Raw genomic sequence first — 13269 nt, 5'->3', positions numbered from 1 at the left:
AACATCCCCGTTCAGCCGTCAGGTGGAAAATATTTGCTGTGTTTTCAGCAGTTTTACTTTCAGGCAAACAATAGGATGCTTCAGATTCAGGCGAGAGTGCAGTTAACCCCAAAGCCCTTACAACACCTGTCTCAGATCGTGCATTTGAATAATGCACATAAGAAACCAGAACAGCAAGAAGTGGTGCTGGGGGGGATCAGCATAACCAGTAACAGCGTTTTGAAGCAGGTGTGAAGTACACACAGCAGCAGGAGGCAGGAGAAGCCTGTGATGTTGAAAGTTTAATAGAAATCCTTCATGAGGAGTTGAATTTCAAACTTTACTGTAAGTTGTTTAAAGCAGTAACAGTTACATTCAGCTGCCGGATTAAAACCAGTTTAATTATTGCTTTAAGGAGTCAGGAAATGTAAGCGTTACATTGGTAGCCTTTTAATGAGAAGCTTTAATAGTGCAGATGTTCCTGAACGGCTCCCCTTCAGTCTGAAAATACCCTTAAAACAAATCTTGAACTCTGAAGTCTTCTCTAATACCATTTCAAAATATAATCGCAATTATAAGAAACTAAACCCTTGGGAATTCAGTGATTTCCTGGGAAGTTAGTCCCTTTCGTGTACAGTACACTGTGTAACACTACAGACATGCAGTTTGAGACGTTGTTTCATTTTGTGTCTCTGTCTTCTTTGCCGCTGATGTTAAGGTCACCTCTGTTTCTATTTCCTCAGCTAACTTTGGTCCAGTGGACTGTCTCAGCACCCGGCTGTTCCTGGACGGACCCAAGATCGCTGAGGAGTTTGAGGTACACAGTTTATACTACACACTAAGTACCATTATTAGATCATAACTTCAGAGGGGAACTGCACTATTTTCTGATTAAGACCATTTCTAACAGATGGCCGATATAGAAAGACATGAGAATCCACTAGACAGCAAGCCTCTAATGAAAAGCTGTTGCATTATGGGAAGTGTCTTGGTGCCTGACCTTTATATTGTGAACTAAAGGTCAGGATATGTTTGCCTGTTCAGAACATATTTAGCCCTTTTCTGTTAAAAATACGAACAGATGCCAGGCTAACATCAACCATTCAATATTGCTTGAGAAAGATTGAATGTGTTTGAGTTGTATTCAACCATACAGACCATATCTAGTGCAGAATAAATGCACTTTTATATCATATCTGTAGTTATGTAAGCTAAAAAAAAAGAGGCTACAGTATTAATGCACAAAATACTGTAAAATCACAATCAAGGTTGTTAGAACAAGTGTGTATGAGTCCAATATACTGACTAATCCTTTGCATTTCACACTGACAGTAAATGATTAAACACTTGATTTCACTTATTCATTAATTGTGTTGAAGCTAAAGTGAAGGCATCATCAGCAGAGTAGGATTTTTCCCATCAGTGGAGGAAGTTGGATGTGGTCTGGTGCAGAGTCACAGTTGATAACACATTGTGGAGTAAGGAGATATTACCACTTTATTAAAGGGACAACAAACTGCATTTCTGATCCCTCCAGCCACCATGTTGGCCTTTCCCCACAGAAACGACAGATTGGTTTTGTTTGATGTTGGAGAGCGGGCCACTGAAAGGCACTTGGGGCCGTACTGTGTTAGAGACCATAATATAACCTCACATGTCTGAAGCTTGTATTGATAGTTTGTTGTCCAACAGTGAGGCAGCTGAACCTGCAGGGATATAATAAAGGAGTTCCATTTGCTTTGCACACATAGATGTTAGTAGGGCTCAGGACTGTATCAATCTCTTCATGAGAGGATGTAAATTAGCTGCGAAATGTCTCGGGAATATTGACACCTCCAGTAGAAAAAAGGATTCCATTCAGCATAAGCAGAATCAGCAGGTCATTTCTAACGTGAAGAAACAGTCAGCAGAAATACTCCAAGATGTCGGCTGTCCTAGAAAGTCTCTCAGTCCAGGAGCGGGCAGGGTTGAAGACGCAGTTATTATCAGAAAGTTCAAACAGACTTTGAGGGGAATTGACAGAAGTTACAACTTTGATGAGCAAAACTCAAACTCAAGTGATTGTCGAGTCCACAGTGAAGAGTAGTGACGGTAACCTTTGTGACAGATGTCAAGTCCAGACGACCGATCAAAGAGACATTTTGTTTTTCAGCTGAAGGAGATGTTAGAAGAGTCTGTCACTCAACGTGTGATCAGAAAAAGTAACATGCCTATCAGGAAATGGGGAGGATTCTCTTTTTAACTATACATGCAGTTGGAACATCTAAACGCTATTTCAATGCAAAATTGTGTAGAAAGGAAACTGAATATAAATATTATTCCATTCGAGTTTAGCTTCCTTTTCCCCTGAGAAGTAAACCGAAGACTTTTGTTTCACAACATTTGATTGAGTCGAAAAGCGGTTCATAGGTTTCTAACACAGTATTTGAGACTGTGATCAGAGGCTGCAGTGAGACGCTGTCAAACAGGAAGTGAGACAGGTCAGGGATGATGTCTGTGACATTTTGAGCAACGATCAGCCGCTCTTTAGCTCGCTCTGTGGGTCAGTCCACGATAACCTCCGCAGAGGAGGCTAGAGTTTATCATGGAGGTCAGTGTTAGTGAGATTACAGGTGTGTGTGTAACGTACGGGGTTGCAGCTATTATAAATTCATGCTGATTGACTGCAGCTCTGTAGCAAACCTGCCTCTATGTCTCCTGAAGTCCGAAGCATGATGTTGTTGATTGGTATTTAAATATGAACTCAATACATGTAAAGCAAAAGGTACTGGAGCTATCATTCTGTACTGTTACTGAAGTTCCTGGACTTGGCTTGGTGTGAGCCGAGAGACAACATAAAGTTAGCAGGATTCAAATTTCTCCTCTTACTGTAGAGCTATTTATTTATCTTGATTGGTTATGGTCTGTGGATTATCTAAGGGTTAAAGTTTCTGAAAAATAATTGTTTTTCTATGTATTTGGCGCATTGATCACAAAAAGCACCCAGTGTCCCTTCAGTTTCTTCAATTTCTTCAATATTTTCTTTTCATAGCTTCATTGATTAAAAAGAAACTCTAGGACAACGTTAAAGGGAGTATTAATTATTTCCAGCCACCTGTTACTTACACGTTCTGTGCACATCTCCAGATCTGGTTGATCAGATGGACAGTAGTGGAAAGCAGCAAAGCCACCAAACAGCGCTGCTCACAGATAAATGGTCTTCTTATTGATTGTGGGCAAAGCCACAACGAATTGCCCGCAATAAACAAGAAGCCATTTATCTGAGTGCAGACCTTTGCTCTATTTTCACAAGGCTCCTAAGCTTCACTTACTCCTCAGTTTACCAGTCCTATTTATGACCCTACTAAAACTAACACAACCTCATTTATTATAGATCAGTGTTTCCTTCTACAACAGTCCCTCTTTGTTGCCTAAAATTATTTTTCTCTCATGAGTAGTAAAAGATTTGATTGATTCGCAGCGGCCAGAGAAACACACATGTCGGTTGTTGATGGATTTGATATTACGCGGGACTCGAGGAACCCTGCTCTGCTGCTGTATTGCTATCAAAGAATCAGGATCTGCATTGATTGCGCTAATTTAGTATCGACCCCAGAGAAGGGCAGACCCCCGTCGTCCTTTTATTGTCAATCCCCCGGGATGTGTGTGATTTGAGACAACAGAAAGAAATGCAACAGGAGACCCCAGAGTCAGACCACCGACCACTGATTTTAACAAGTCCTTAAATATTTCTGCAGCTTTAGCAGAAATGTGTTTCGAAGCCACAGATTGGTTTGTGCTGCTATGCTTCCTTCGAAAACTCTTACAACACTCAATAGTAAGGTTGAATAAATTGTTCTTGATTTCTGGTGAAAATAATATTATCAACACAAATTGCTCAACAACCCACAAAACACTTTAAAGCGAGAGTTGAGGTGCAGTACAAAGATTTCCATTAGCCATTTTCCAGCTTGCCAATGGTGCTATTCGCTTCCCTTGCTGTAAAAAATTGATTTTCTAACCCTTTTTATAAAGTGAGACACCTTGTTTTTAACCCGTCTCAGCTTTCAGAGACTCTCGTCTCTAAATAGAAAACTTGTCATTCCGGTATTCCCCAAAAGCAAAAACTGCTGTTTTGTTTGTCCACCCGCACTCCTCACCTTCCCTCGCTGCTGTTTATCTAATCTCACTTCGTCACAACTGTTGTCACTTTCAGACGGCAGGAATTCTGCTCACAATCATTCACAGCCACAGGAACAAACATGATGGCTACTCCCGCTAGATCAGGTCCGATTAGCAGCACCAGACAAGAGAGGGGATGAAAACATGTCAAAGAAAATCGCCCGTCACTTGTAGCATTTCTGTTAGTTGTCTGCTTTCTTTTGATGTGCAGAATTCCTCAAGGGCAAAAACTAGCTCCTATATTAATATGAAAACACATGCAGTAATAAACTATATTAAAACAGCACTTTGAAAGAATGCAATGAGCAATCCACGAATAAAATACATAAAAATAACATGAGATCAGAACGGTAATACGGAAACGAACATACATATAGTAAGCAGAAGGAGCCAACATGATAGTGTTTCACAAGTCTGCCGTAACTTTGTATGAGGTCACCACCCTGAGAAAATGTGAAAAAATAGTTACACTTCCCTAGCTTCACGTTTAAAATGTGCAGACAGACATCCAATTATAGTTTGTTTTTAACGAGGGTGGATTCGGATAACATTATTTCCATTTATATGGTGAAAGATTTGGGACATCCAGCCCTTCATCTCTGATAGACCAGATGATAACTAAGGATCTTTGGTTGTTGTTGTTAATGGGACATAAATGTGTGTGTGATCGGCATGACTATGAAGCTGAATTGTGTGTTGATGTGTGCTATGTCCCAGTGGCAGCTGTATACACAGAGGAACAGGAGGCCAATGATTCAGGAACAATAGATCTGGCTGTTGACATTTTTAATCCATTACATTTACATTACAAGTACTCAGTCCATGTGTGCTACTCCATTTGTGAAGGATATATAATAATTGAGATTGATTTTTTTTTAGGTGCATTTATAGTTGCTTTGGTATAGACTGTGTGCAGAAATGTGTTGGATTATGTGTCTGCCTACAAGTAGAACACATCATCTGATGCATGTTGCAACATCCTGTTTTCCAGTCCTACATTTTTGTATTTGATAGCCGGGGTTATCTCTTGTCAAATATTAATGATCTCACAATTGTAGATGTATATCACTGGGGAAAATTGAGTTGCCCTAAGTCTTGATTTGCCGAGATTTGGGTGATACGTTATACGGTTCACATACCCAGGATAGCTTGATGTGATGTTATAATATGTTGGAGGCTGAATGTTTGCAGGCTATGTGAAAAGAAGAAAAGCATTGTTGTTAAATGCAGGTAGTGTGGGTGTTGGGAAGTGCCGGACTGACCAACAAAATCGGTAATTATTGCGGCTTATTAGAAGCTATTCTTTTCTGCTGTCATGCGTGATGACCTTCGCAATTTTGACTGCTTTGTTGATAAACATTTTGCATTTTTAAGGTGGAGTGAAGAGCCCTAAGGAAATTAAATATCTCTGTGCTACGAAAACAGTTTATTAGTTTTAAAAACAGGAGAGCATCATGCACTCCATACTCCTCCCTCGAGAAGGCTGGATTTCATATTGGATGTTGAATGCATGAGTACAGAGTACATGTAAGCATTGCTGGTAAAATCTCCCATCTGTACATGTAAATGAGAAACAGAAATTGTAATGCAGCCAGTTTTGTACAGGATAAATGTGAAACATGGCAGTTAAACTGCCTGCATTACAAAGTGAATGAGTTTCAGAAGCACACAAGCTTTTGCTGGTGTTTGTGATAAATCCACAGTGACAGCAGCAAAGACAGCCACAGTCCATGACAGATGACTCTCGCTGAACTTTACCATCCACACTGTTACCTGTGTATTTGGAACAAAAATAGTTTTGAGCTCTTGGCAGCTACTGTGTGTGAGGCACGCAGCGGAAATCTTTATCATAACAGATTTAAGCACCAAATCTTTTTGAAGCGCTGAGCTAGACCTAAAGCTCTGAGTTGTTGTTGTTGTTGTGGGAAGTAGATATAAAAGCTTTCAGTGATCATTTGGTATTGGTAAGCTCTTCATTTTGAGCTTGTTGCAAATCCAGTGTGGGGGCCTTATCAGAACTGTGAACCAGGAAGATTCTGTTTGTGCTGTGAATGTGTACCGCTTTTTTAATGTAGTATAATTCTAAAAATCATAATTCAACTTTAGTGAGTCCTATGCACATTACTTCAGCATTAAGAGTACTAACCCTGGTGAGACCCCATTTACCCCATTTAGTCATTGCTTTACAATTGAAAATGTATATTCCATAATTTCTGTAATAATTCTGCTCAGGTAATCTCTGATTAATTTGGAGCCTGTTGAATTGGACAGAACACATGTAGGAATGTGGCTCAATTAGCCTTTTAAAGGATCAAAAAACACAAAAGTATCTGAAGGCCATTTGAGGGCATACACATATGCGTGGATGACAGATCTACCCATGCTGTCCTTCACCCCCCCCCCCCCCCACACACACACACACAGCACAAACAGGAGGTAAAAAAGACATCGACCTAACTGTCATGTGCTGATGACTCAGTGTGCTATTAATCATGTTTGATGGAAATATAAACAGATTTTCACAAACACGGAGCCAGTCATACACGCCCTGTCAGTGCTAATGTGCACAGACACCAACACATGGTGTGTGTGCACCACACTGATCTCATTACTCCATCGCTGACATCATGCGTCATTAATAAAGTCAGATCACAGACATGATGTGAGGCTTACTGGGAAACTTGTTTCAGTCAGATGTTTTATAGCAGAAAACGGGTAAGCAGTTAAATTTGACATGAAAAGCTCTGTGCTGGAGGGTAACAATCTGTGAAGAAATGTGAGGGCCATATAGATATGAAACATACATAATGCACAAGAGATTACATCACAAGTATGGTGCTAAAAGCAAATAGGAATTTGGATAGGGATAATATATTTTAAATTGTTTTGGTGCCATTTGTTTGAAGATGTTACTGCTCACATTCTGAGTTAAAAGCTGAGACACATCTGCAAGTGATCAATTATCATGTCTTTCCTTTGACTGAGTCTGTGAATAATCATTTTATTAAGTCTGATTGTTTAGAAGTCTATGACAAAATGACCTTCTTCTCATTTGATGTATTGCCTCTGTTAATTTTCCTGATGTAATGGTCTTTAGGTTTAGAGTCAAATAGAAGATACAGCAGAGCATGCTTTGGGCGGGGCTGCGTCTTGATTGACAGGTGGCTTCCCTGTCAGTCTCACAACTTTAAGCCTTTCACAGTGTTTACAGTTCACAAAAGTTATTTTGGGAGTAAAAAATGCTTTGCTCATTTTCAAGTTGTACCTACTTTAGTTTCACCCTCTTGTCATGTCTGGCTCCAAAATTGACAAACAAGGCTTGACCAAAAGGATGTAGTCCACAAACCAATCGGTGACGTCCACTTAAATAGTCTGTTTGAAACTTTAGCGTCACTATGGACTCGTATTGTGAGGTTAGATTCAGAAAGCCTGTGTAGATTATAGAGATCTATTGTATCACCCTTATTTGCTAAATGACTGCTTGAATATTTTGGTCAAAAATCTCAATGAGCCGTGGAATTGGACTAAAAATGAAAGCAGTAATTTAAGCCAACTGCAGGGGAAGAGGTTGCAAAGTCCGAATGCAACTCTGCTGTCATAAATATCAACACAGAGCTCTGAAGTCGTGTTTTTAGCTCTGTTTAAAGCATACAGTTTCAATTTAGGCAAAAACAAGTCTTGTGCAACTCTACAAAGAGATGCATACTGTATTTTCCATGTGAAGACTGGTGAGGAGATTTAGGGTTGTAGTTGAACACTGTTGGAAAGGGGAAGGCAGTTGTGTTTGTGTGCTGCCAGGAGCCTGACAAAACCTTATAATCTGGAGAGAGAAACGGAGAGATGAAGATTGAGTGCCAGAGAGAGAGCAAAGGCATGCAAAGAAAGCTTTTGTTACCAGATACAGAGTGAGGAAAATAGATGAAGAGTCAGAGCTTCCACAGGAAGAGAGATGCAGAATGAAATTGAGATCAATACATACCTGCAGCAGAGTGTATTTCCGTCCTCGCACTGAGACTTAGTTTGGAATATCAATGGAGATTCAACTGCAGAGATGCCAATGTGAGAAACAAAAAAGATGAGAGAGGAAGGGTCGACAAACACAGACGGATAAAAGAGAAGGGAAGCAGAAAGGGGCAGATGAGGGAAATTAACAACGGCATGACAAACAGTGAGGCTCCAGAAACGGGGAGAAAATAACAATACACAATGGAAAGGGGTGACGCATGGGAGGACTGACAGAGGGAGATTGAAAGTCAGAGAAAGTTGGACGAATGGAAAGATGGAAAAAAATGAGTTTCTCACCGGTGAGATGAGATATTTGAGCAGAGGCGTGAGATAAATGAAGAAGTACAGTGGCTGGTGTCAAAGGAGAAACGCAGCAGTAACCAGAATGATACGAGGAGGGAGAGTTGCGTTTTTCACTCAAGACTAACAGACATTACCGGTGGACTTAAGGATGGGGAAGCGTTTGTCTCTTTGTCTCTCAGGGTGTCATTGTACCAATTCTCTGTTGGATTTATCATGAAGGGGGTTATTAGCTATAGGGAGCAAAGCAGTTTTGTACTAGGTTGTAAACATGTTGATTGCTTTGTTGTAGTTTGATTTAACAGTACAGAGATTGTTCCCTATAGAGCCAACCAATATGTTGCCATTCAAAGAACTGCAGATTGGGGCATTTCTTCGGGGCTACAAGTATATCACAGCTAGTGGTTATCCATATTTCCACATATAGCTAGATCATTTTGATTTTATGGGTGCTAGTGTTGTATTCTTTGCTCCTTTGATGGTCCTTTTAACAGGTTCTGAGTTGTTTTCCACCTGTCAGGATTTTTCAGATACCACATGAATGCAGCACCCATGCGTAGTATAGTCAGTTCAGTTATTGATAAATGACATGTTTCATGTCCAATATTTTGTTTGTTTTTTAATATAATGTTTTTGTCACATGATATAATCATATGCCTCAAAAACAAACCTGTAGAAGCTCTAGATCAGCCAAGGGTTTTTCCTTGTCTGACAAGTGAATGTCTTTGAAACAAAAAATGTAGTAGATTAAGATGAATTATATTTGCGGACAGTTAAATGCAAAAATGATAAGAGCAGATGGCTGCACATGCTATGTCGCTTATTAGTGTAAAATGCAGAGATAATATAACACATTATTTGATTCATTTATTAAACAGTTTAATTATGTACTCATCAATCTGTCTAAGTCTCTTCCCCTCTTCCAAGTGCATGCTGAGCAACACTCCAGCTCAGCGTGAGAGATAAAAATAAGCGGAGATGGAAACATTGTGCTCGTCTCGCTCCACTTGACTTTTTCTTTCCACCAAGCTCTGCATCTTGTTTATTGCCTTAGCTGGACTTGAGAGCTTGGCATCATGTGTTTATTGTAATATTCTAACATCATCTGATTTCTGTCCCATCCTTCCCTTCTCTCTGCTCTTTCTTCGGCTCGGTTTCTCAGGTTGAGCTGGAGAGAGGCAAGATCCTGCACATCAAGGCCCTCGCTCTGGGGGACCTGAACAAGGCGGGCCAGAGGGAAGTCTTCTTTGAGCTGAACGGACAGCTGAGATCTGTGCTGGTGAAAGACACAGTCGCCATGAAGGTACACAGCGCGGGGGGGAGGCATAGGTTGTTGACTGGATAAATGATGGATGAGGTAGAGATGGGCAGCTTTGAGAGAAAGATATGTATCTCTGCAGGTGAATAATAAATCGTTGGAAAAAGGGAAAGTAGAAGAAATGATATCCTCTACTAGAATGTTGACAGAGCACAGCTGGTTTTTATTCATAGAGACAAATGAGCAGTGTACATGATGCACAGTACAGAGGTCTGTTCCAATGTCCCATCCAATCGCTGGCTGGATGAATGAAGTCTCTCTTTGTCCTTCACCCAGGAAATGAAGTTCCATCCCAAGGCTCAGAAGTCTATCAAGGGTCAGGTGGGAGCGCCCATGCCTGGAAAAGTCGTGGAGGTTAAAGTGGAAGTTGGATCCAAGGTGAGCCTATCATCTATCATTACATTTGATGACCTAAACTGCAATTTCAAACTGTCCCACTGTCCAAGAGACTTTGCTTGATTAAAACAAAGTGTTTTATTGAGAAAATAACCTGTTTATATATCTAATAAAAAGAGTTCTCCTGGTTTCAGTACAGTACAGATACAAAAGCTTGGTCATTGTTTGGTTCCTCTCTTTGATAAATGAATAAGTAGTAATGAGTCAAAAGACAAATCTCCATATTTGAGAAGCTGCTCTTTTGAATGAATAATCACTCAATGATGTTAGGTGAACCAATGACTGCAGCTCTACACATTTTAAATTAATAATTCAAATCTAGCTTGTGAGGCTCACAACACTTCAAGATTACCAGGGTCATTTTCAACACTAAAACACATAAATGCAAATCCATTTACCACCTTAGCTACATGCATGGATCAGCTACTTTTTAGTACTTTTAGTGAATAGTCCCTTTAAACTGAAACTCACAGTAACTTGTATTGGTTGTATTTAAGCTATTTTGCTAAATCTAAATGCTAAAGTCTGCATATGTTATTCTAAACCTTTCAAAAAAGATCACCTTCAGTCTTGTTTGCCTCTGTCTACAGTGTCGTCCAGTGATCTGCAGTCATGTGTTTTTAATGCTCTGACTTGTCTTTGTGATGATGAAAGGTGGAGAAAGGTCAGCCACTGTGTGTCGTCTCGGCCATGAAGATGGAGACCGTGGTCAACTCCCCGTTAGCCGGCACCATCAAGGCGGTCCATGTCAGGGCCGATGCCTCCCTGGAGGGAGACGACCTGATACTGGAGATAGAGGAGTAGAGGGAGGACGAAGAGTAGGTGGGTAGTTATAGTCTCTGACTCTGGAGTTGAGGTTGAGGAATAGGGGGGACAAAAAAAAAATACAGGAATCCTCTTTGTTAAAAACACTTATCTGTTGCAGTACTGACATTTGTACATATTCTGGGGTTACAACATGAGGCAAAGCTGCACACACCGGATTGGTGTAAATAGAAGATTATATGATGATCCTAATATATTAATTTGATGGGGATTCCTTAATGAACTGTACCACTAATCAAACTATATTTATCTCTTAGGCGTGGTGATTAGTACCTCAGTACATCTCTTACTGTCCTGTCAACTTGTGGAAATTAACATGTCTTAGTAAGACATAGATTTTAATTGTTATACATTCCATTTCTCAATAGTCTTAAATGTGATGTTCAACAAACTGAGCTAATCATGTGTAAAACTGACAGGGTCCTAACATATACTTGCAATTAAATGCCACAATTTCCATTTCAACGCTGTTGATGTTGCTAAATATATTCAAAGTGCATAGGTGATACTTTATATTAATGTTTTTCTTGGGTTTAGACAAGATCTGCGTACGCTCTCCTTGTCACAGTGGAGTTGTAGCATTAAGACTCACTTATTTGTGTAGGGTAAACATGTAATACTGTTCTTTAGAAAGACGATGAAGCACACATCCTACGTCTTGCATAGAAGGAAAATCAATTCAAATACTGAGAGAAGAAGCATAACAAATGAAATCACTGTTCAGGGCCAGATGCTAAAAAACCTATTTTGTTACTGTATCAGTAAGAGTAGTTGGTATATTTTTTGAAAGATCTTTTACTGGTGTTGGAAATGTTTCCCCATTCCTACCTGTCTTTAAATCCCATGAAGCTGTACACCATTTTGGAAACGCGCAAACAAGATTAGTCACGTGATATTTTTTAAGTATATCTACAACCAACTGAGCTCTATCTGCTGGATTTAAAAAGTGTTAAATCACAGAGTGCTAAAGTTACTTTCTTTAAGGGTCCCAGATTTCCAAAAGCTTTCATAGCGCAGCTCCTCCCTCTTTTAACCAGGAGAGATTATGGAGAAGGGTCTGCATGGGGACCCTTAAGGCTAGGTGAAAATGGCATTACATGGTGGTGTAATGGAGGCATTTGGTGGAATTTTCTGAGGCTCTGCTGACTAATTTTAAAATGAATTCTCTGTCAAATGATGTGAAATTAGCTGGACTAATAAGAGACTCTGGAGACTACCAGTAGCAGCACTCAGCTTTATATTATTATATTCTAATGCGTGTGTGTGCTTGCATAAATGTGTGGCTCTGTCCAAGCAAAGTCAACCAGTCCTTAAAATTCTGCACCTCCAGAGCTAAAAACATTTCATAAAAACACGCACTAATGCAAAAATATACGCACTAACACTCCCAGCCCTTCTGCTGCTTAGACAAAAAACAGACTAAATTGAATGTGTGCGCCACCCTGACCAGTGAAAGTAGATAAATAATTAGCTCTCAAAGTCATTACAGTAGGAAAGGAAGAATTAAGTGTTTGGAGCAAGAAAGGATACAACACCCTACTTCCCAAAACATCAATACAGCTTTGATGGACTAATCGAGCACAAATTTAAAGTCGGATTGTTTTCGGGCATTTTGCTCCATTACCTCTGAGATGAGACCCCCTTTTGATCTATGCATCAATACTAAGCAGTGACGCTGTGCGTAAAGGAAAAACTGAAACGTCTTCCCTCCAAGCCCACTGCCATGCTTCACTGTACTCCTGGCTTTATCAATCTGGATTGTATGAAAGCGTTTTCAACATGTTGCAAAATAATGTAAAATCAAATCATATCGTCTTCCTTCTCAACAATGTAAATGTTCACATGTAAGATGGTGGTCATTTAATGCAATAATGTAACTGTCGCAGTGATTCTCTGTCTTAGCCAGCTGTGATCAGAACTACCTTGTTTCTGATAATGTACTGCTGTTATTGTCTGGGGTTCAAAAAGAATAAATGTGAGTAAAGCACACAACTGGAAGATTTGTTTCAGAGTGAGATCCAAGTCATTGTTTATTTTATTTTTATGTCTATTGTTGCAGAGAGTATGAAAACAGGTGAAAAGTACGTTTGCTTTCATTTGTTTTGACTAAAGTAAACAAATTAACTCTCAGTTTAGCAGATGTGACTGCCTGGAGACACAAAATGTCTCCATGGAATTCCTATCAAAATATTCATCAGTTGTCAAGGTTTCTGTGGAGGACAAGTTGGGCCGGGTGTCTTCGAGATCCTCACTACACTATGTTGACACTTATTAAACTTTCAATA

General features: G+C 39.8%; 1 protein-coding gene across 1 annotated transcript in view; it reads left to right on the top strand.

The window, feature by feature from the left end:
• pcxb (pyruvate carboxylase b) overlaps nt 1-12986 on the top strand; it is a 267351-nt gene extending 254365 nt beyond the window's left edge. The window contains 4 exon segments of the mRNA XM_063900646.1: nt 723-796; nt 9608-9748; nt 10040-10141; nt 10814-12986. Coding sequence (XP_063756716.1) covers nt 723-796; nt 9608-9748; nt 10040-10141; nt 10814-10963 — 467 coding nt within the window. The 3' untranslated portion in view covers nt 10964-12986.
• The last annotated feature ends 283 nt before the right edge of the window (nt 12987-13269 follow it).

Source organism: Eleginops maclovinus, chromosome 14, assembly GCF_036324505.1.
Source record: "Eleginops maclovinus isolate JMC-PN-2008 ecotype Puerto Natales chromosome 14, JC_Emac_rtc_rv5, whole genome shotgun sequence".
Lineage (NCBI taxonomy): Eukaryota > Metazoa > Chordata > Actinopteri > Perciformes > Eleginopidae > Eleginops > Eleginops maclovinus.
The sequence above is the reverse complement of the archived record's forward strand: the minus strand, read 5'-3'. Positions and strand labels throughout refer to the sequence as shown.